The sequence below is a fragment of the Leiobunum rupestre genome, chromosome 4, assembly GCF_980474605.1.
Source record: "Leiobunum rupestre chromosome 4, qqLeiRupe1.1.hap1, whole genome shotgun sequence".
In the NCBI taxonomy this organism is placed as follows: domain Eukaryota; kingdom Metazoa; phylum Arthropoda; class Arachnida; order Opiliones; family Sclerosomatidae; genus Leiobunum; species Leiobunum rupestre.
Window position 1 is genome coordinate 40,875,740 of NC_143387.1, and position 24,665 is coordinate 40,900,404.

The 24,665-nt window shown below is 41.8% G+C and overlaps 2 protein-coding genes across 2 annotated transcripts; both read left to right on the forward strand.

Annotated features, from left to right (window-relative positions):
* The first annotated feature begins 12,069 nt into the window (after positions 1 to 12,069).
* Positions 12,070 to 14,582, forward strand: LOC149947802 (uncharacterized). Its single transcript, XM_090170968.1, has 3 exons — positions 12,070 to 12,690; positions 12,756 to 13,901; positions 13,965 to 14,582. Exons 1-3 carry the CDS (start codon positions 12,070 to 12,072, stop codon positions 14,580 to 14,582), a joined length of 2,385 nt encoding a protein of 794 aa, XP_090027094.1.
* A 17-nt stretch (positions 14,583 to 14,599) lies between these two features.
* LOC149947803 (uncharacterized) lies at positions 14,600 to 15,526 on the forward strand. Its single transcript, XM_090170969.1, has one exon. It carries the CDS (start codon positions 14,600 to 14,602, stop codon positions 15,524 to 15,526), a length of 927 nt encoding a protein of 308 aa, XP_090027095.1.
* Positions 15,527 to 24,665: the final 9,139 nt, after the last annotated feature.

Below are 24,665 nucleotides of genomic sequence, written 5' to 3' on the forward strand. Positions count from 1 at the left end.
CACGGTACCTCATCAGCTTCTTTTTTCGAAACTAGATAGCTACGGCGTACGCGGCTATCTATACGGTGGCTAGCCTCCTACCTGGAGGGGCATGAGTTCCGTGTAGTCCTTCCTAGTGCCGGGTCAGATTGGTATCCCGTCACTTCAGACTACCACAGGGCTCAGTACTATGCCCTCTTCTCTTCACAATTTATGTCAATAACGTAGGCTCCGGTGTATTCTCTCGTTTGTCCATTTACGCCAACGACGTCGCCCTGTCTCTAGCAATTTGCTGCCCTGGCGATCACGTCACCTTGCAGCTGGACCTCGACCAAATCATGCTCTGGAGCTGCCACTGGAAGCTGAAACTAAACTCCAAAAAATGCAAAGTGCTAAGCCTTCACCGCCCAGGGTTTAAACCCACCTCCTTCGGGTACCAAGTTGAAGGCACGGCCATCGATCACGTTCAAGAGTTCAAGTATCTCGGTGTTACTTTAACTGCCACGCTCTCCTGGGATGTCCACGTTTTTATGACTGTCTCTAGGGCCCACCGAGCTCTCGGCTTCCTCAGCCGAACCCTCCACGGCTACTCCTTTCCCACGAAAGCATCAGCCATAAAAACCTACGTCACTCGGATTTTGGAGTACTGCTCAGCCGTGTGGTCCCCTCACACCGCGGCGGAAACCCACAAACTCGAAATGGTTCAACAAAAGGCCGTCCGTTTTGCCACATCGGTCGGGTACTCGTGGGATATCAGTATCTCACAAGTACTTAAGAATGTTAACTGGCGCACTCTCGCGTCACGTCGCCGCATCAAACGTCTTGTGGCGATAAACTCCATCATCCATAAAGCGAATGGGGCGCTTTCACCAATCAAGCATACAATATCATCGTGGATGCGTGCCCCCCGTGGTTTGAAAACCGGCCAATCCTATGTTATTCCCTATCTTTGGAACTAGCCATCGAAAACGGTTTAAATGCATTTTAGAAGATTGAATGCCGGTTCATAAGAGCCTAAAAAACAAATAGAATTCTTTAAGATGGCCTGCTAGTTTATTTATCATAAAGCTGGATAAACGACAACGAAATAGCAAGCAAGTACATTGAAGTACTGTATTCCTTTGGGCTTCCTTCTATTGTTGTAGTATCGCTATTGTAAAGTAAATAGTAGAGAAAAAACGTTCAGCGATGATGTTGGACATTTTCGTTAGCTAAGGATTTTTCAAATTATGCTATGCTTTCATAAATTTTTTTATAAACAAATCCAATTCTTGGTAAACCAAAAAGGCGCGCAACTCAATTTCGGCGCCCCTCTCAAACTGGCGACCCAGACAGTTGCCCGGGTTGCCCGGCCCTTCAGCCGCCCCTGATTGGGGGGCCAAAATTGCATCCCACCTAGTCTTTCCCCTCTCTCTCTGGTAAGGCAAATGCCCCCACAGGCTCTATGACTCTATGATAACTTCCTCTAATCTAGTACCAAATCACTTATCAGCCTTATCCATAGAAATATCATAGGTAACTAGAATGCTGCCGTGTAACTGGCAAATGGGCCAAACGCCGTGGCAGACGATAGCCAGATCTAAGCCAGTCAGAGCTCAAAGAGTGGTTCTGCCAAGAATTTAATGTCACCAGAGAGAATGACGTCACCTATCTCCCGCTATAGTAGCGGATCCAAGGAGGATTATTATCCTCCTTGGCGGAACCACTCTACGGCCTCTCATTGGCTGAAGGTTCAAGGCGAACTGGCGTCAAGCTCGGCCGTAGGCGGCAGCATTCTAGTTACCTATGAGATATCTATGAGTCTGGGCCCTCTTTTCACGTGCTGCATTTACTCTTATCCCTGGAACTAGGCTGTGCCTGAATTTCCCTGATTCAGCGTAGAAGTCTGAGCTCTACGGTTATATAACTAAATAAAAGCTCTTAACAATCGTCGACAAAATATGCGATAATTATGCAACATTGCGATTTAAAGCTGCGTCCGTAAACTGCCAGGCAGAAATTTTGCTAATTTTAAAACAAAATCTTCTCCAATATAAATTAAGATTGATATCATAGATTTATGCCTTCGAATACAGTAATTACGGTCACTGGAGGGCCCCTTAAAAGGATGGGCCCCTAGGACACGGCCTAGGTTGGCCTAGGCGGAAATACGGCACTGACGGTTTTGTTACGAAGTGTTTACCCTTTTCCGGCACGTGACCTCAGAAAAATCGGGCTCCATCGGTTGCGGTAAGGCGCAAACCTTGGAGCGAATTTTTTTCTGAGTTCCGGCGGGAAGTGGGTAAAGACTATCGGCAACGCGCGAGAGAGTGATTTCGAATCTAGGGTACGAGTTTAAATTATCTTTGCTTATGATTTTATGGTTATATCATCTTAATGCTACTCGCATCTGCAATCTCAAAATAACTTGGTAAACCAAAAAGGCGCGCAACTCAATTTGATTATAAATTGTTCGCTGATAGCTACTTTTCCTCCATTTTATTTCTCTGCCCTCGTTTGTTTTTCCCCGTGGAGGCTCGAGCCCCAGAGCCCCCACGGGATCGCCGTCACTGAGACTAGAACCACTGCGATATCCGGTAATCTCCATAGAAATCGGATAACAAACTAGAACGCTTAATCGAATGGCTGACAATGCACCGATTAGATTCTTGGCTAAAACGACAGTAACGCCATCTGGGCTGCCTCTAGAGGCGCGCTCGCGCGTAACTTGGTTAAAAGTTTTTCCCCCCCCCCCCATTGAAATTAATGTAAAGTTGGCGATAATTAAACGTTAATTAACCTACCAAATGATATAAGAAATATTCCACTGACAATTTTTCCCGTTTATATGAACTTAAATGTAATATAAAATCGTCTTGAAAAATCGTTTATCGCATTCGTCTCAGATGCTATAGCCATTCAGTAGCGCATAGTGAGTGCAGGTCGTGCTTTATAAAGCGTCTACTGCTGTTTCAACTAGTGGTATTGGTTTATATGAATGACCTAGCTCGTCAAAACGCCGGATCTGCGAGCGTAAATAATCAGAATAGATGTTTCTATAATGTAATGTATATTCGCAACCGAAAACCTTCTCTACGAGCCCTTTGGTTCGCCAATGAAACCTAGATAGGTAGCGGCTAAAGCAGACGCTATTAGTTTTTACGTATCGTTATTCGTAAATTTGACTTTATAAATAATGATACTTGCAGTTTAGTATAATTTTTGCATCGTTTACTTGTATTTTGATAAGTTTATTTTAGAAAAACCGTTCTTATGAAAGTTATGACTTTGGAAATTTGTCTGTAGCAGACGCTGGATTTTAGGGGCAACCTCGGAGAAGCTACCGCCGTTACACCACCTAGACTCGTTTCGGTAGCGAATAGGCAAACATATGCATGAAGTCGAAGTCGCAAATTCTTTTGATCGCGGACTCTTAATATTATAGTGAATTGTGGCAGCCTTTAAATAAAAGAAGTATTAGCTAAATAACTTAAAAGCAACCAAATATTATGCCTATAAATTCATAATACTCTGATGTTTTTGGAAGGTTTTAGATAAAAGGGAGCTACACTACACTAGGGAATAAAATCAAGTTAAAGCGTGTGCGATAAATAAAAATTAATTGGTGCTCATCGTTTCATGCGACATGCAAAGACGATGGCATATTCGGACCCCTAATTGCTGTCTTCCTTTCATGAAGACCTCGATTTGTAACAACTCTTTTGTGCATTACTCTGTCAAAGAGTGGAACTTATTACCGGACCACTTAAAATGCATTCCTCTTCGCTTTAGGCTCTTCTGAGAAGTGAAGCTGCATCTGGGATTTGAATATTAGTAGTTTTTGTTTAATACTGCTTGTCTTGTATGTACTATATATATATTATCTACTTTTATTTTGTGTAATTGCTTGCTTTTTTATGCTTTTCACAATTTTTTTATTTTTATTTCTGTAGTCTTTTAATACCAGCGTGATGGGCTTTGCCTTTGGCTGGTTTCAATAAATTTTAGAACTTTAGCGCCCACTTATATCTAAAACATTTCTAGAAGCTCATTTAGCCTTTTCAAATTACATTCGCGATCAAAACGAGTCTTGTTGGCATAACGGCGCTAGCTTCTCCGAGGTTGGGCCTAAGATCTAGCGTTCTTAAGTTCTTTTTTATTGCCCAACAAAAGGTCTGCTACAGACAAATTAAAAAGGGTTGTATACCATTGAACCGAATCCCGTTCAACCGAATCCCGTTCGACCGAATCCCGTTCGACCGAATCCCATTGAACCGAAAAGTATTTTCGTTTATAGCCCAACATGGCGGGATTCAGTTGAATGGGAAATTTAAATCTGGTTCGTTTTCACTTCGGGTAGGTTAGTTCAGGTTGGGTTATGTTAGGTTAGGTTAGTTCAGGTTGGGTTAGGTTAGGTTAGGTTGGGTTAGGTTAGGTTAGGTTAGTTCAGGTTGGGTTGGGTTAGGTTGGGTTAGGTTAGGTTAGGTTGGGTTAGGTTAGATATGGTAGGCAACTATTTAACGTCGGGTCTTATCAAGGTTATTTTCCAAAATTAAACCCGGAAAATATCAAATTTCAAGGGAAAAGGTCTAAAAATACACGTCGGTACAAAATAATAAATATTTAAGACATAGTTTAGTCCAAATTAGATATACTATCGTCACGTAACCTACGATATATAAATATGTATCACTAACGGTATATTGAATGAAAACCGCGCAAAACGCGGTTTTCGGTCGATGGGAATTCGGTTGAATGGTACATTCGGACGAATCGGATTTCGGTCCAATGGTCTACAATCATTAAAAAGTCATAACAACCTTTTTTCTTAAAGGAAAAGTTCAGGTTGGGTCTGATTTGGATTTATTTGAAAGATCATGCTTAAATAAACTCAAAAATATCAGTCGTAAAATTGTATCTTTTTTTAATGACGAGAAATTAATTTTTAAACGAGCCAAATTTATCCGCCAAGCGATCTGCATTTTGTTTTGCGGTGACGTTTTAGGACTTTAATTACATTATAACAGCGCTCTGTTCCCTGCGCGCGCTTGCTCCACGTGCGGTCTCAAGGTTCGTAAATCGTGCATGCTATAAGAGGTTGGCTGATGGAGCCGGTTTTTAAAACGTAAATCCGCGAGTTTCGGTATGGTGGGTAGAGACAGCGCCCCCTCATTTTGACGTCATTGGGTTCCAGCCAAGATGTTCCGCGTAAAGAGAAAACACGAAATAAGCCCCTCTGCCCTCTCCATTTTTTCTCTCTTCCCGTCTTCCGTGGACCGTGAGTCACAGCGGCCATCATGCCATAGGCCAAAAAATGAAAAATTTATCATTATTTGGCCCATGCAGCGGCTACGTTACCAAGTTATAAAGTGGCAAGGCTTATTTTTGGTAAGTACAAAATCAATTTTTTTTAATATATTGCTCTATAATTAACTATATTTGTTATTAAATATTTTTGTTCTAGCTCTCCAAAATGCCGGGTTACACATGTGCAGTTTCCGGATTTTTAAACAACGTCCAGAAAACCAAAATCAAGGACATATCATAACATAGGTTTCCTGTGGAAAGCGATCTAGGAGTCTATGACAGATATGGTTAGAAAAAATAAAGTCAGAGCTGAACTAGAAATGCAAAAATTTGTTCCTGCCATTTAAAGAAGATAATTTTATTTCAGATTTAAATCCGAACTGTTAAATTTAAAACCAAAAATGTTCGTAAAAAAATTCAATTCCAGCTCTAATGCTAGAAAATTAAAATCTGTGATAAAAACCCAAATATTTCAACACCAATCAAATCTAATTGATTACAAATTAGAGAAACTCTAATTGAGAAAACAATAAAATCTTCCTTGGACAACGAAAGTTCATTTATGTCAAAATTACACGAGTGCCATTTCCAAAGTACGCTAAAAACTTCTAAGAATCAAATCAAAACTACTGGTAAAAATTTTAATATTAAACTTCATTTCTCTTGTTTATAACACAGGAATTTATAATTGTGCAAAGAGTTCGGATTTAAAATGTTATATTTTTCTTATTATGATTTCAAAGATCTGACATTTGAAATGTTTGATACTTTTTCTAAGTATCAATAAAACTTGACATTAAAACTATACAGGGTGTCCACTAAAAAATGAACCAGGGCGAATATCTCCAAATCTGTTTTAGGTACGATTTTGAAATTTTCAAGTCGTATACACGATGTAGGGGGAAACCTACTGCCAAAATGTCGATGACCTTGAACCATGTCTTCAAGGTCATCCAAAATCTAACTCAAGAACCGTAAGTGTTACAAAGTTGGTTCAAATTAGAAAAGTGTTCCACGTGACTTTCTAAGTACAAATAGCTTTGACCTGATCGGATTTGACCAATAAGAAGCCGATAAAAGCTAGATGAAAAACAAGAAGTTCGTTAAAGGCCCAGTTTTTCTTCTGCCTGTCCGCCTTGAATTTTTCTTACCTGCAACACTCCCCTGGCATTTATACTTCCCGCAAAACATGATTTTGGCGAAGATTGAGCGTCGTGCCTGCTTCTGCGACCGGGACATTTTCTGCCTGACTGTTGGCACCCCGCTGAGTTTTTGACGGGGCTGCTCGGGGATGCTCGCTGGTCTATTCTTTTCGACCTTCGCCTTACTGCCAAGTGTAAAACACCGAATTCGTAGAATTTGAGGTATTGAACTCGTACCTCCTGTCACAATGGGATAAAGCTTCACTACCCTCGCCTTCGCTACTAGGTAACATGCGCCCGTATTTGGTTTATAATTAACCTACTATTTCGACAGGGAAACCCTTACAGGAAACAAATATGATAGAATTCAAATGTCGAACGAAGAGTTAGACGCGCTGATACCTTTGGTTTTACACTATATTTTTAAGTATAGATGGTGATATCGTGGGTAATATTTTTAAAGGCCCAAGTTTTATTCTGCCTGTACCCCTGGAAATAAACCGGCGAAGGTTTCTTCGTTTGAAACCGAGGAGCTGATCACTCCCCGTATTCGGTGTACAAGCCTGTAGCTTTGACTGCACTAAAATGATTACGTAAGTGAGTACAGATTTAGCACTAGCAAAGGCTGTACTCATTTTCATATTTATGTAATCGGTGTACAGATTTTCAGAGAGTGGTTAGCCCCTCGTTTGAAACGTGCTTTTTAATTATAAAACACTTGTAAGTACGGTTTTTGTTCTACCGGAGGATACTACTTATAAAATAAATTTGTACGGTTTTGTTCTTATAAAATGACTTTCTGATATGCCTGATGAAAATGATTTACAATAATTTTCGTCTTTGAAATCCAGTTTATTTATTACAGGCCAAGTTCCACTTCGAATCCCGAAAAAAAGGTTCAGGCGGGTATGTGCCTACCCCTTCTGACCCCTCTATTCATGTTGGGCTCGCGCTGACCGTCCCGCTCTCGCCACTAATCGGATTATCTCTCCTGATCTTCTCGGCGTCAATCACGCTACAGTTTTAAACTGTCGCAGAACATAAGCAAACGTGAAAAACCACACGACAACTTGGTAGCGCCGTCATCAACTGGTCAGGTAAAGATTTTTTCTTCAGCCTGTCCCCCTTGAAATTATCTTACCCTCAACACTTTCTCTTGCATTTACAATTTCCTCAAAACAGTTTTTTTGCAGAGGGTCGAGTGACGTCACTCGGACATTTTCTGCCGGACTGTTGGCATCCCGCTGGCTTTCAAGGAGTTCGCTTCGCTTGATCACTCTTTTCTGAGGAATTTCGCTGGGCGCCGCCGTTCTGGCCGAGCTTAGCCCCCCCCCCTCCCCGCAGGTAATGGCGGGGAGTAACACTCCCTTTGGCATTTTAGAGTATTTTCTTTTACTACTCAGTTTATTTTTATTAACGGGGAAATAAGAAGTAAAAATGGATTTTGATTTAGTGGCCCTCAATAACGCGGGATATTTGTTTATAAATTCGCTATTATTAGGTTTGCGTAAGCACAATGACGACACTGATCGTATTCTTAGAAATTCGCGGATTAATTTCGTAAATAGGATTAATCGAGAATATCTTCACCGATTAAATATTTGGTCCGTCGAGCCGGATATTAGCAGCAGTTTAAGTTACGCCTCAACTGACGAGTCCCAGCTTCTTTTTCCGTGGGATACATCAAGAACATCGGAGGGACAGACGCCCACTGCGTCCTAGCATTCGATCCCAGTCATGGATGCCCTACTGTCGAAGCGCAAAGTCGTCAAGTCACAGATCACCAGGATCGAGACAGTGACTCTTCAGGCACCGGGTCTCACAAGTCTGGTTCCATTAGCAGATGCAGCGGTAATTCTGTACGATGAGAAAGTCAAGAAGCTAGCCGTCGACTTAGACTCCGTACAGGACCTCATTTACGTCAAATGTAAGCCAGAGGATTTGGAAGCCCAAGTGGCGGAGTATGACGGTCTCGTAAAAAGGATCGAGGACCTGTAGGTCCTGCTGCAGATGGCCCGAAGTAAGAACACTGCAGCGGCAGCGAATATCCTGCCGGCCGTGTCTCCATCGTCAGATCTCCGTCTACCGCCGATCGATCTACCCAAGTTTTTGAGGCAACCGGATTGAATGGCTACCGTTTCACGACCTGTTTCTGGCCACAGTCCACAATAACGCAACGTTATCGGGAGCCCAGAAACTCTATTACCTCAAGAATGCCACGTATGGCGATGCGGGACGTCTCGTCCATTCCTTGCAGTTGACGAATAGCAATTACGGCGAAGCTTGGGACATACACAGTTCCAGATACCACAACGCGAGAGAGATCATAGACGCCCATATCAAGCGGCTTTTCGGACAACCAGTGATCAAAGAAGCATCTTCATTCGCCATCCGTCAGCTAATCGATACGACATCGGAGTGTACCCGATCTCTGAAGATTCTTCAAGTTCCAGTCCAGCATTGGGACGCGGTGCTGCTCCATATCGTCAAGAAGAAGTTGGATGCAGAATCACGGCACCAATGGGAGTTGACTCTATCGGGGACCACGCTTCCACAGTATCAAGAGTTGTCAACGTTTTTGGAGAAACGCGCAAGGGCTTTGGACCAGTAGCCCCGCCAGGATTTTTTCGCGAGTAGGCACTGCGTGATTAAGAGGCCCCATAAAAAACTCCTTTGTAATTTTTGTTGTTCTTTAACTAGCCAAATTGTATATAATTATTTAAAAATTTTATTATTATTAAATCAATACATTTTTTATTATTATTAAATTAATAAAAATTTTATTATTATTAAATTAATAAAAATGTTATCATTATTAAATTAATAAAAATGTTATTATTATTAAATTAAAATTTTTTTATGATTATTAAATTAATAAAAATGTTATTATTATTAAATTAATAAAAGTTTTATTATTATTAAATTAATAAAAGTTTTATTATTATTAAATTAATAAATTTTTTATTATTAAGTATATTATTTACAAATATATATTACCAACTTTACTTTTAATCGAAGAATTCCACCCTACGATTACCTCTTTACCCAAATTCATCAACTACTTATTTAGGCTTGTCTCCCCCATTGTTAAGGGGGAAGACTACAGTGGCCATTGTCTAGTTTCGCGCTATTTCAAGCTGAACTGTTTTATTGTTGTGTTTTAACTTATTAAATTAATATTGATGTGTAAAACAGCCTCTTGTTTAGTGCTTAAAATAATTTTGACAATTTTAAATTTCAAAGTAATCTAATTACTACCTTTTAATTCGGACCCCCGGAGCTAAACACGTTGGGCAAGCGCCCAAACTACCCTATAGTAGTTGACCTCTTGAACAATAATTTTTCTCACTAAACTTGCTTTTAAATCTTGACATTTTTTTTTAAATATCTAATATTGCAATAAAGTTTCCCCTATTCCCAATATTGTCGGCGGATGTGTAAGTGTTCCCCTGAAGGGCTAAATCTTGTTGGGCACATAAAATAATAACTTCCACGTGTGTAGATAGGACCTCTCTGTTTCTAATAACGTCTAGTCTATGGTGGTCGTTAACCTGGCAAACTATTGCTCCACGGGATTTGGATTCCATGTAGTCTAAGTACATTTTGTAGGCTAGTTGGTGAGAAGATTTGTTAGAAGTGAAGTGTTCTTCGAATTGTGTCCGAATGTTTTTCCAATCCGAAAATCCCTTTAGAAATGCAGTGTTTCTACTGCCTAAAAAATGACGGCAACAAAAACAATACACTGCATCCTTTGCAACTGAATATTCATCATTTGATATTTGTCATACCAATAAGAATTGAAACCTCGATTTTTACCGCCAATTAATCTTTTAGGGAAAGGATTTAGTTTAGGCTGAACTGGAAGGCAATCTTTATCTAGACTAATATCCAAGTTATTCAACGCGTGTAAGCCCATTTATTTTGAATTGGACACGTTGTTTGATGTATTTTGTGCATGGTTAGAGTTGGGGTTTGCAATTACTTCTGCAATTTCTCCTTCATGAGTCAGTTCCATTTCCATATCAGTACTGACGTTTGGAAGAACTTCAGCAGTATTACTAAAACAGTGACTGTTATCAGTCTCCAAGGATTCTAAACCCTTTCCCAATTCTTTGACTAGGTTTTTCTCAGAACTATAGTTATGGCTTTGCGTCGACGATTTCAAAAAACGTGCCATTGCACCTTTCTGATTACTAACGAAACTATCTTCCCTTTTCCATTTTTCTCATTTTTGGGACCCAGATAAAAAATTTCTGGTACTCATATTTGAAATGCTACTATTATATACTAATAGCGAAATAACCTTAAAAAAGGTTTAAGAAAATAAAGCTTAGTTAAAGCTATGTAGCCTTCAAACAGACTTTTTAATAATACCAGCTATATCAAAGCCCTGAAAAAAGCGGTTTGAATATTTTTTCTAGAATAGCTAATTAGCCTTGAAAAAGGCTTTTTGAATAATTTAGCTAGAATAGCTAATTAGCCTTGAAAAAGGCTTTTTGAATAATTTAGCTAGAATAGCTAATTAGCCTTGAAAAAGGCTTTTTGAATAATTTAGCTAGAATAGCTAATTAGCCTTGAAAGGGGCTTTTTGAATAATTTAGCTAGAATAGCTAATTAGCCTTGAAAAAGGATGTTTAAAAATTAGCTTAAAACAGCTAAGTAGCCTTTAAAAAGGCTGTATTGGCAAAGTTAGTCTCGGAAGAAACTTAGAAAAAATTTGACTGGGAGAGAATCGAAATTGAGAACTACCTGTTTGTTCAGGAGCAGAAAACGAAATGAAAAAACGCGCGTTATCTGGGACAAGTCCGACCACCGAAGGTCTAAGTCCTTTCTCTACGATCAGTGGTCACTGATATCACGTGATTTCGCAAAAGGGACAAGGAGTAAAAAAGAAAAAACCCTAATCCCCAGGACGCTCTCTATTCAAAGTAGTGACTGGTACGATGCTTTACGCTTCGACTTCAGCTCCGCGTATTAAAGAAATCCAGTTTCCCACTTTATGCCCCCTTTTGTAGAATTCCTAGAAACTAAGCTTATGTTTATTGTGTTGGTTGGAGCTAAGTTATCACTGAGGCGAACAGGTGGTTTTTTTTGCTGCTTTCCTTGCACGACGGACTTCCCCGTCCCGGGCCAGTCTTTTGTCATATACTCTATATCAATGTTAACAGAGTACACTACCAAAAGCAGAAACCACAGAGTTCGCTGCCTTTGTTTGTGTACTCAAGTAATATTGATTTCGAGTATAGGTGGTTCAAAAGGGAACGTTTTGTTAGGGCCATTTAGGACTCTTGGAAATTGGAATTGAATGGGAGTTCTTTTTTAGGGGGCTAGATGACTAATTTTTAAAAATAAATAAAATTAAAAAATCACATTTGGAGGCCCCAGAGGCAATTTTTTTAAACTTTTAGAGGCCCCTAAAATAGGCCTAAAATTTTTGAACATAGGCACGTGCCTACTTGTGCCTACTGCTGGTGGGGGCACTGCTTTGGACGCTTCCCAGGCTGCCACTGGTTGCTCAAAGACGAAAGAGTCATCACATGTACGGAAGCCAAAGACAGCAGCTCATCTAGCCACCAATGGAAAATGCGTATTCTGTGGGGAAAAGCACGCACCTTTCCAGTGCCCATCGCTGATCGAAGCTTCAATCGACGAAAGGTGGGAGATGGTCAGAAGGCACTCGCTGTGCTTCAACTGTCTGCGGTCTCATCATCAGACGGGCGCCTGCAAGTCCGGTACATGCAGGCTTTGTAATTTCAAGCACAACACGCTGCTGCACCGAGCTAATCAAGAGCCAACGAAGGAGGACGCCGAGGTTAAGGTACATATCATGAAGGACGTAGCCCGAGAGGATCGTAGTTTGACCAGAACCGCTCAAGTACCGTTACCAACGGCAATCATCCAAGTCAAAGAAAGCTCTGGCCCGTTTTGGGCGTTGCGGGCGTTGCTGGATTCGGCCTCACAATCCACCTTCATTACCGAGCGAGGCGTCCGTCAGTTACAGCTGAAGCGCACACGGTATAGCGTCACCATCGGCGGTATCGGAACTACAAGAGGCAGCGTGCGGCTGGAAGTCAGAACCGGTAAAGACAACATCTTGTCTGTAGAAGCTCTAATACTCAGCGCAGTCACTGGCGACCTACCAAACTACTCATTCAAAGCAAAGCCGTGGCCTCATATGAAAGGGCTTCAGCTAGCCGACCCCGCATTTCACATATCGAGCCCAGTGGACGTCCTACTTGGAGCTGACGTTTACTTCGACGTGGTCGAGAGTGCGGACCGCCGTGTTCAAAAGGATTCACCAATTGCATTCGTTTTTTGGCTGGGCTATCGGAGGGCCGCTGGAAACAGATTGCGTTGTCGCAACACCTGAAGCAGTCCAAGCCCACGACTGTAGCAAAGTTTTGGGCGTTGGAGGAACTAAATCCCAGAAGAGTGCTGACTGCAGAAGAGAGTCAGTGCAAGCAGGTGTTCGCAGAAACGCACGCAAGACAAGGGTCTGGAAGGTTCATGGTGCGGCTACCCTTTAAGTGTGATCCCGCTCAACTGGGCGACTCCAAGAAAGCAGCAACTAGGCGGTTCCGGTACATGGAGAAACGGATGCAGGCGAATCCAGAGCTTAAACAACAGTACTGCGCATTCATGACCGAGTACGTCGAGCTGGGGCACAGGGAGCGTATTCCACACGATCAAGAGTCAAAGATGTCGTACTACCTGCCGCATCATGCCGTCATCAAAGAATCCAGCTCTACCACTAAGCTGCGAGTTGTCTTTGATGCGTCAGCAAAGACGTCTACTGGAGTATCCCTAAATGATGTGCTCATGGTCGGACCGAAGTTGCAAGATGATCTTACCAACCTATTAATCAGATTCCGTGAATGTCGAATAGTGATGGCGGCGGACATCGCAAAGATGTACCGGCAGATCCTGATCCACCCCGAAGACGCCGACTGGCAAAGGATAATTTGGAGACAGGAACCTTCGGAGCCGTTAGCGGAGTACCGGCTCCTCACAGTCACATACGGTACTTCGGCCGCTCCTTACTTGGCAACCAAAGTACTACAGCAGCTGGCAGAAGACGTACAACAAAGATCGCCATTAGCAGCTACCGTTTTAGCAAAGGATTTCTACATGGACGACTTGATGACTGGGGTCGAGTCAATAAAGAATTGCCTCAAGTTACAGAAATTATTACTGACGGTGACGGCGGGAGCTGGGCTCGAACTGAGGAAATGGGTCTCGAACGCGCCAGAGTTAGTGGAGACTTTGGAGCCAGAGCTACGGGAAACTCCGAAGAAGCTACAGTTTGACAGCGACGATACAGTAAAGACCCTAGGATTGCATTGGTCACCTGCTCAAGACAGTATTACGAAGCGAACAATCCTATCGGATACCGCTCGGATCTTCGATCCTCTGAGCCTACTGGCGCCGCTCACTGTCGTCGCGAAAATATTTCTACAGGAGTTGTGGCAACTCAAAATGGACTGGGACCAGCAAGTACCAGGACATCTTGGGAGCATATGGCAAGCATTCTGAGGCAACCTACAAAAGATCGAGCAGATTTCCATACCTCGACACACTGGACAAACTTCCGCACAAGAGTCCAGCTTGCACGGCTTCTGTGATGCCTCTGAGAAAGCATTTGTGGCGGCGGTGTACCTGAAGACCAGGTCCTCCTCAGGAGAGGTACACGTGCAGCTGATAGTGGCCAAGACGAGAGTCTCCCCGTTGCGTCCAACGACCCTACAAAGGCCGGAGCTTTGCGGAGCCGTGCTGTTGGCGAGGCTCATCCACCTCGTTCAAGAGTCCCTGAAGAAGAAGCATCAAGAGATCCATTGCTGGTCGGACTCTACCATCGTGCTGGCGTGGATTAAGTCATCACACTTGCGCTGGAAGACGTTCATAGCGAACAGGGTGACTGAAGTCCAAAACACTTTACCATCAGCCAAGTGGCATCACGTCGCAGGGAAAAGCAATCCAGCCGATTGCGCTTCTAGAGGAGTAACGGTCGAGGAACTACATAACCATGGCCTTTGGTGGCAAGGGCCGCAGTGGCTCCAAACCAACGACACCCCAGCGAATCCTGTACTACCGCCAGAACCAGAGGCGTGTAGGCTAGAAGAGAAACGTACGACCACGACCGCAGTGACTGCTCAAACGACCGACCCGCTCATGTGAAATACTCGACGCTGCATATGCTGATCCAGGTCACCGCTTATGCACTACGTTTCATTCATAACTCAAGGATCGCTAAAGAACGCAAGGAGACCAGAAGCAGCGGTCCTCTCACCGTTGAAGAACGAACCAAGGCATTGTCCCATTGGATCAACGTCGTCCAGCAGCAAGCTTTTCCGCAAGAGTACGATGCGCTACGACGGAAGAGTACCCTGCCGGCAAACTCCAAGCTACGGTCTCTATACCCGTTCATAGACCAACAAGGCATCATTAGAGTGGGCGGTCGCCTCCAACATTCCACACTCTCTCACGATCAAATCCATCCAGCCTTGTTGCCACGGAGAAGTCAGCTGACCGACCTGATAATCCAACATGAACACCTCAAGCATCTGCATGGAGGTCCCCAACTAATGGCAACTGTCCTCGAAAGACGTTACTGGATCGTCGGCCTGCGGGATGTAATACGCTACCATGTCAAACGATGCGTCAAATGCGTTCGGCAGCAAGCTACCATGGCAAACCAATTAATGGGAGCGCTACCACAAAGAAGAGTCCGACCAGCGCGAGCCTTCCTAAACTGCGGGGTCGATTACGCCGGGCCGTTTACGATGCGAGTCCTGAAAGGCCGAGGTCAACGCACCTTCAAGGGATATGTAGCTGTTTTCGCATGTTTTACCACCAGAGCGCTCCATCTCGAAGTCGTAAGTGACATGACGACCGAGGCGTTCTTGGCAGCGCTTAAAAGATTCATGGCCCGACGAGGTAAGAGTGCCAATCGAGAACTGAAGGAATTCACGAAATTCCTCGCGACGACGTCCACAGCTGCGACGATATCAAAATGGTCCGCCGAAGAAGGGATACAATGGCATTTTAACCCCCCGGGAGCACCGCATTTCGGAGGGCTTTGGGAAGCCGGCGTCAAATCTATAAAACACCATTTGAAGTGAGTCATGGGATCCATCACTCTCAACTTCGAGGAGTTTCAGACGCTGCTGTGTCAGGTGGAAGCATGCTTGAACTCACGCCCATTGACAGCGATGAGCTCTGATCCCAACGACCTGGCGGCACTCACCCCACAACATTTCTTGATCGGAGGCCCGATCACGGCTATACCGGAACCGGACTTCACGCATGAGCCGCAGCATCGCCTGACACGCTAGCAGCTAAGTCAAAAACTGCTACAACACTTCTGGAAACGTTGGAGTGGAAAATACCTGTCCAGACTACAACAACGCCCCAAATGGGTTGCACCGAGACGTAACTTTCAGGTCGGGGACCTCGTTTTGGTAAAAGACGAGAATACGCCACCAACTAAATGGAAGATGGGCCGCATCACCAAGGTTCATATCGGAGAAGATAACCTTGTTCGAGTCACCACCGTCAAAACAGCGGACAAGGAGCTCAAGCGGCCTGCAGTTAAGTTGTGCCACTTACCATTGGACGATTGAAAAGTCTACTTTCCAAGGTGCCCGGAATGTTCAGCACAGCGAGGTATCGTCTTTTTACAAAAGAGGCGTTATCTTATCGCAGCGCAACGAGTCAAGATAAATTATTTTTTAACTGTCGTTTTTTATGTTAATTAAAATATTCAATTTTTAATAGTACTATATATGGTTAAGCTATCTAATTCATTCACCAGTCAACCATGTAACGATCATTCAAGTTTATTCTATTGTTAAAATAAATGTTTTATTTTTTAAATTTGAACCAAGAGTCCCGTCATTTCGAAGTTCTTGAAATCACGCCATCATTTTGGGAAACCAACAGTAATTAATAGTTACCTTCTGAAACAATGGCGTTACTTTCTAGTCCGTCTTCGTTGAAAGTTACCATTGGCCTCGTGCCCAATAACTCATCCATTTCATTGAAAAACTTAAATTTAATTTTACCGGATGAGCCGGAAAAGTTTTATTTTTAAATCCGGACTTTTCGAACTCAATCACGACATTTTTTTAAAATTTCGGCATTCTTCTGGCGTTTTCCGTCTAGCGCCGCAATTACATTTAACTCCTTAACTATGTTAATTATTGTTATAACTTCTTCGTTAGTAAAACTATTAGCCATAATTACTACTGATATGTTTACGAAAATATTAGGAAAATGACTACCGTTTAAGCTTCTAACCTTTCTTAAAATTAACTAAACAAACAGTGAGGAAATAGTAGAATTTGTTAAAGGAAAAAACCCAAAATGCAGGGGGTACGACACTATGACCGTTTCCATGGAAAAAAAGAGCTATCTTTGGACTCAGACCACCTATTTTTGTCGTACCGATAAGATCGCTCCTTTTTATCGCGCAAACCCGTTTCCATGACCGTGCAGGTGCGTCGACACAGAAAGGTCGCCCTAAAATACGCTCATGGAAATAGCCTCATTGCAAAGTGCCATTGACTAATTTATAGATATTTCATTGCCTAACTCGCGTCAATAGTCAGCAGGGACAGCCTGTATTTTAGCGTATTTGGATTGGAACGTGAGGGTTATCTTTTTTTCAATTGAGGTTCGATTGTTTTGAATTTTGCTGTTTCCTACTTTTGGAAGGTGTTGATTTTCAGAATCGCAATTTTCCCTTTCAATAATCAAATTATCGATTTGTCAATTATTTCAGCCGAGGATTTTTTTATTTTATTTTTGCTTTGTTCCAGTTTTCTTCAAAACATTTCTTTCTAAATTGGTTAGCAAAATATATCGATATAGTTTTTCTGGCTTTAGTTTGATACTTGTAGGTTTTAACACTTCCATCCGAGAGCCTTTTCCGCACACAATTGGTACCAGCATTTGAAATACCCAGGGCCGTGCTTAGAAGTCTCGCGGCCCCGGGCGAAATGCATGGGCGAAACTGAATGTAGCGGCCCTCCGGTAAAATTTTAGAAGCCCTGGGCGACCGCGCGGCTCCCCACCCCCTAAGCACGGCCCTGGAAATACCACACAACGCCATATTAAAAAGCTAATGTTATAAATATATCGAATTGTTTCAGCTGTAGTTTTTCGAAGTTTTATTTCCAAACAATAAAACGACTATGGTCTTCTCACTTCCTGGAAAATCTATAAGGGGTCACTAAAGTTGTAAGGGGTCACCAAACAACTAGCCTACCTGTGAAAAAAAACCTTAGCGCCGCTACTGCATATACACACATATATACATAGATATAGCGAAGGCGATGGTAGTGAAGCTTTATCCCATTGTGACAGGAGGTACGAGTTCAATAACTCAAATTCTACGAATTCGGTTTTATACACTTGGCAATAAGGCGAAGGTATTATAATCGCCGGCTGTCCGGCGAAGAGCGAGAGGTTGAAAAGAATAGAGGAGCGAGCATCCCCGAGCAACCCCGTCCCAAACTCAGCGGGGTGCCAACAGGCAGGCAGAAAATGTCCCGGTCGCAGAAGCAGGCACGACGCTCAATCTTCGCCAAAATCATGTTTTGCGGGAAATATAAATGCAAGGGGAGTTTTGCAGGTAAGAAAAATTCAAGGCGGACAGGCAGAAGAAAAACTGGGCCTTTAAGTTAATAACGTGTCGAAAGCGAGGTTCGGGAGCTGATAACTCTAAAGATACTCGTGTTAGAGTACTAAAATTTGCTACACATCATCATCAGGATTGAGGGTCTTTAGTTAAGGTCATCCAAAAACTAACGCTAGAACCGTAAGTGTTAGAAAGTTGTAGAGGTCGGGGACAGTTAATCATTATCCATGTTTAAGTTATTTTTTCGGGAAAAAAATTAAACAAAGAAATTTACTGGTTAATATTTCGGAAAATGATTAAAAAACATGTATTATTCCTAAAATTTGAGCTTTTTATCGAAAAAAACGTCGTTTTTCCGATTAATTTTACAAATTTATCAAAACATTTCTTCAAGGTCATCCAATTTTACAAACTTGGAAAACTCCCACCATAATGAGTTTGTTGGAAATTTCGATGTAACACGAATTGGTTTCCAGTTATGTGCGTTTTCTTTCAATTTTCATTTTAACGACCTTTGTGATTTTGAAAAAGAGTTCCTCGACTTCCTATTGGTCAAATTCGATCGAATCAAAGCTAATTAGACCTACAATGTGACGTGAAACACGTCTAATTGGAACCAACTTTCTAACACTTACGGTTCTCGCGTTAGTTTATGGATGACCTTGAAGACATGGTTCAAGGTCATTGAAATTTTTAAACTAAAGACCCTCAATCCCGATGAGGATGAATAGCAAATTTCAGTACTCTAACACGAGTATCTTTAGAGTTATTAGCTCCCGAACCTCGCTTTCGACACGTTATCAACTTAACGACCTTCTTGGTTTTCACCTAGCATTTCTCGGCTTCTTATTGGTCAAATCCGATCAGGTCAAAGCTATTTGTACTTAAAACGTCACGTGGAACACTTTTCTAATTGGAACCAACTTTGTACCACTTACGGTTCTCGAGTTAGATTTTGGATGACCTTGAACCATGTCTTCAAGGTCATCGACATTTTGGCACTAGGTTTCACCCTACATCTTGTATACGACTTGAAAATTTCAAAATCGTACCTAAAACAGATTTTTAGATATTCGCCCTGGTTCATTTTTTAGTGGACACCCTGTATTGTGCCAAGATTCATGTTTATATTTTACATAAACTACATCACCTAAGAAAATTAATAGATTTTGCTTAAAAAATATATATCTCATATTTTGTTCATTAAAGTTTAAAGATCTGGAATCTTGAAATAACCCATTTATATTATGGGTCTATAAATTCTTTAAAGACAGACAATTTTAAAATAAATATAAGCCATCTTTCTCGCCCGTCTGCTCGAGCACGGCCGTCTCGAGATCTGCTTCGCGCTCATAGCGGCCCAGGCGATCGTACGAAAATCGCGTATGGGAAATTAGTTCAAAAACGTCTCACATCGTTTTATGGCGCTAGTCTAGCCCCCCCTTGAGAAAATTCGCAGCCATGTTATCGAATGGGAGGAACTGCGCGGAACTTTGGAATTTCAATTATTATCGCGTAATGTGTAATTTTTTGTAAAATATTTTTTTTGTAATATTTAAGTTAATTCATAATAAAAAAGTTAAACACCTCTTGAGATTTTTTAACGCAAAGTAAAGTTTTGAAAAACGTTATTAAAATTTGGTCATTCTGGAGCCAGAAGTCGCCGTCGACGTTTTCTGTATATAAATGTAAACATAAACACGTGGTTCTCCTTACAGCTGTATTTTTGCTATGTAGTAACTTCCAGAGGCCTTTGTTTTGTATTAATGTTTAAAAATTTATTTTAATTAAAGTAGTGAAATAAATGAATTTTAATTAACTAACTGACACTTGGAAGATCACTATGAATGAAAATAGTGATGGAAACTTGGAAGGTATTTAAATCTGATAAATATAATAAACCAATGTGAATTTCCCACTGAATGATACACAACTAAAAATTTAGAAAACTAAAATTTACAACTTGAGTACTTTTCAAGAAAGAGGCTTATGCACAAGTTCTTTCACTTTCTCAAATTTTGCGGACAGAGTTTTGGTAATATTTGTGATAATTGGAAGTACGACCTTTCAACAAATTAAATCAGCAATTTCATTCGGTGATTATTATTCAAATCACATTGGATGTAAGGGCATAGAGCAATTTTTGGCCACAAGTGGATTTCAATGTTTTTTTAAAATGGCAGGTGAGTCCCGGAGATAGGGTACAGCTCTCTCTATGAATGTTGTTACTATAGCCATTAACATGATAAAGCTTTGCTGCGGATACCTAAGGTTTCCTCTGTCGGACAATTTTATCAATCCAACTAATGGTGAGTCAGAATTAGGCTGTGATACATTTTCAAGGCACAATTCGCAAAAATGTTTTTCCTCTAGGATTTGTACTACATAACCAGCCAAGTATGCGATACTTGCTAGCCGTAAGGTGCATCTCTGTGTATCTGGGTACTCATAACTTCAGATGGTAACGTAACTTCATTGCCGTTAAAAATAGTTGAAAATCCATCGAGTCTAGTATCAATCATGGCTGATAGATCTGTGAAGCTGTCTTTGGGAACGTTAGATGTTAGGTTTTGTTAATGATATAGTGCCTCTCTTAAAGTAGTATTCCAAACTGAATATAGTTTATCTTGCATCAAGCATGTCATTCCCTCCAGCCATTTTCCTGAGAATGCTGAAAAACATTTCAATAGCATTGCTCGTTAAATTTCTTGTCAAGACAAACTGGAAACCAGATTTAAGGAGGTATGACACGCAAGATATTGTAGACAATGAAGTTATTCTAATAGATATTATAGATTCATGTTTCCTTTGTCAATATTTTCTTTAATTTGCGGATCTTTAGACCTTGATAGTAATCACTTTCCTTAAAATGTCCCACTACAAACAAATCTTGCGTGATGCGTAAGCTTCATTGACCCCAAAGTCTTTTCTAGATATGTTCTTAGTCCATAATTTGCATAAACTTTCATCAACTGGAAACTGATGAAATTATACATTGATATTCTTCTTAGATTCACAGAATGGAACACAACAAATTTTTGTGGTGGGCATTTTTGCAAATTAAAAATAGGCAATATTTTAAAACTTAAGTTTGAGAAATGTGAACTTAATTTAAAGAATAATAAAGGTATTTATTAAATAATATGAATAATATTGTGGTTCTTTATTTAAAATTCTGATAAAAAATGCGAATACTGGTTTGAAAATTGTGAAAAACAAAAGAAACTTTGGTTAGGCTTAGCAATTAACTAATAAAACTCAATATAAGCATATTACTTTAATTAAATAAATGTTTTAAATGAAAACTTATTAGATAAAGATCAAATCATAAGATGTATATCCCAAACTTTCCAGAAGTTTTTGAACAACAATGCAAAAAGGATTAACTAGTTGAATTTACCGCCATAGAAAACTATTAAATATCCCGCTAATTTTTTACATTTAAGGGGGGGCTCAGACAGCGCTCCTAGTGTTAAAAGAAGGTATTCGCGGAAATACATAGGAGAGGAAATCTTTGCCTGGGCCGCTATGAGCGCGAAGCAGATCTCGAGACGGCCGTGGCTCGAGTTACTGGAACCCAATGACGTCACTGGCGCGGGAGAAAAGCTTTACGCGAATTTTCCCCAGAATAAGTTCTGAATGCGCCCCCGTTGCGCAGGGAACAGAGCGCTGTTATAGCGCGTAATTAAAGTCCTAAAACGTCACCGCAAAACAAAATGGCAGGTCGCTTGGCGGGTAAATTTGGCTCGTTTAAAAATTAATTTCTCGTCATTACAAAAAGATACAATTTTACGACTGATATTTTTGAGTTTATTTAAGCATGATCTTTCAAATAAATCCAAATCTTACCCAACCTGAACTTTTCCTTTAAGAAAAAAGGTTGTTATGACTTTTTACCTCTCCGAGGGGACTTTGTACCCTGGAGGGGTATTACAATCACCGTGTCTGTCTGTCTGTCTGTGGGTCTGTCTGTGGGTCTGTCCTGCGAACGCGTTCGCATTTTCCGTGCAAAGGTTAATCATTGCGTACGCAGTTTCTCGAAATCTCTGCGTTCGCAGTTTCTCGAAGGGTTGGCAAAACCACCGTGTGACGGTGAGCGTTAACGGATTCATTTGCGGTTTGGTTTGGATGGTGTTTTTTCGCTCACCGTCGTGACGGTTTGGTGTATTACGTTTTTGTAATGTTTATGCGTAGGTTGTGAATGTTGAGTTCGTGTTATGACGGTTGTGAGTGTTGAGTTTGTTGTGTTTGTGTTTTGATGGTTGTGCATGTTGAGTTAGTGTTATGTCGGTTGTGGGTGTAGAGATTGTGGTGTGTCTGTGTTATGATGGTTGTAGATATTGAGTATGTTGTGTTTGTACGGGCGTTTTCTCTCCAGCTTCTACTTAATGACTTTGGGACGGACCGAATGCTGAGTGTTATGCAACCTCTCAACATCCAATGGCAGGGTTTCCACCAATTGTTCACGGTATTCGTCTTAGTATCAATTTGCGATTTATTGGCGCTGATAAACTTTTACCCGCGTCATCGGCTACGATTTTAGCTTTAACAAGTATGTAAGTAAGCGGTAAATCAATGTACTCGTGCCCGCTTTCAGGAATATTAAACTCTACGGTGTCGCCTCTCAGAGACGAGATGGGTTTGAAAGTGGTCCATTTTCCTCCCTCAATTCACGTCTGGATAGGTGCGCTTTGAAAAATATCAAGTTCACTTTTCAGCGCTTCGCAGTGCCCCATGACTTTACGAGAAAATATCAACGACCTTTTTAACTCGTTTCCGTCCGACTAATGATTTTTTCCACCGCGTTTTGTTCTTTTCTTAATTTTTGTTTTTTTTAGTTTTGCGTTTACGTTTTCCAGTCCCGTATTGTTGCTTGAGGTCCTCGTACTTTTCTGTGAGGCGCCGTTTGGTGGCTTCCCGTATAGTTGACCCCGTCGACACGTCATCCAAAACTTGCTTCCCCGTGGAAATGGCTTGACCCCCCAAAACATTCGCCCCACGTAAAAGAAAAGGTTTGGTTAGCTTATACAGGCCGAAGAAAAAACTCCCAAACCCGCTCCCGAATTGCCCGTGGCCACGTTGATACGGCGACCCTACGTATACTTCGGGAATAGAGCCACCCGCCTGAGTTGCGTAATATTGAGCGTAGGGACACGCGGCGCAGCGTCTTTTTTCAAGAACGTGTCTTAAGGGCATCTTGGACGCAAATGAAGTATTACGGTTAGGTTACCAAACTCAAAAGGAGCTGGTTTCCCATAAACGTCGCGTAGATCTATTTGGATAGTATCAAAGTATTTCTTCTCAATGGGTACGTAATGTGGCGAAATGTACGTTTTCTCGATATGAGTACCAAATCGGGCTGATTCGTCAACCGCGATTATTCTTAACAATTTGACGAGCGACGACCCTACCACTTGATCAGCGACGATATCGGAATAAACGAAAATTTGGGGTGGAATGTGGAAATTTAAGCGAGCCGGTTTCTCGCGTCTACCGGCAATCGTTTTAGTTCTTTCAAATCCTAGTGTGGTGCTCAATCCGTCACTCATAAATACACCATAGGGAGTAATATTTTTTCCAACCAGAGCCACGTGACCGTTCAGTGGATCGTGGGTGCATAACGCATTGTCGTTTACGACTTTAAGTAAATGGTCTATACTCAAGTAATGGCCCGGAGGGATCTCTCTCATGGTCCCGACCATTTCAGTGTCAGTCGGTTCCCCCTGTTTGGCAGGACTAACGCGGAAATAAACGTAATTGTCATAGGGCAACACGTTGTAAAACGAAAAGGGATACAATATTTCCACCTACGCGACTTCCCACCCCCCCCCCCTTTAATTCAATAGGCTCGGGTAATTTTATCGTGAAACAGGCCACCGTATTATTTGGAAATATCTCGAGATTTGAATTACTGGGGATCGTTAGGTAAAAGGCTTCGGACATCTTTATCAGAAACCCAAGAATTGAAAGTAGCCGGATACCCTATCCAGGATACGAAATATTCGACTTTCCCCTTTGAGCGTCTCTTCTTTAATACTTCGTCAATTTTATATTCGTCCGGTTTTATAACTCGTTGAATTTCTTTGAAATTAAAATATCCCGTAATGGCTTCGTCAGCCAAATCAACGAGCTTAAATTGAAGGGGTCGTTTAGTATTCTTGAAAACCACTTTGAAAATTTCGCCCCTCCCCCCCCCCCCCCCAATTTTGATCGCTGTACCCTTTTAAAAACGGTCTGGCCGTTCTGGTAATCCTCACGTAATCGCCGACTTTGATACGGCATTTCCGAGGCTTGATGGCGTGCTGAGACTGCCCTGGTTTGTAAATATTTCTATAAACTTGAAGAATATTTTTGTCGTTTACGGCGACGGGCGCCATTTTCATTGTGCCAGTTTTACGTCCCACTGTCCCTATCTAGTGGTGTGATGGGGTCACTGGAGCCTGTGGGGGGCTCCATACCCGGCTCTCAAGGTCATGTGATCGGGGCGCTGGGTCACTGGAACCTCATGGGTGTTCCACACTCGTCATTCTGTGACCTACTAAGGAGGGTAGTTTGCAGTGGAAGAGGAAGCCACTCTAGTCCTCAGCTGTGCGAGGGTGGGTCTCGGGCAGCCCATGGTG

Coding starts and splice junctions, on each gene's coding strand:
- LOC149947803 (XM_090170969.1), top strand. CDS start 14,600: ATGCTGATCCAGGTCACCGCTTATGCACTACGTTTCATTCATAACTCA.
- LOC149947802 (XM_090170968.1), top strand. CDS start 12,070: ATGGTCAGAAGGCACTCGCTGTGCTTCAACTGTCTGCGGTCTCATCAT. Junction 12,691..12,755: donor TCGAGAGTGCGGACCGCCGT/GTTCAAAAGGAT, acceptor CGCTGGAAACAG/ATTGCGTTGTCGCAACACCT. Junction 13,902..13,964: donor AAATGGACTGGGACCAGCAA/GTACCAGGACAT, acceptor AAGATCGAGCAG/ATTTCCATACCTCGACACAC.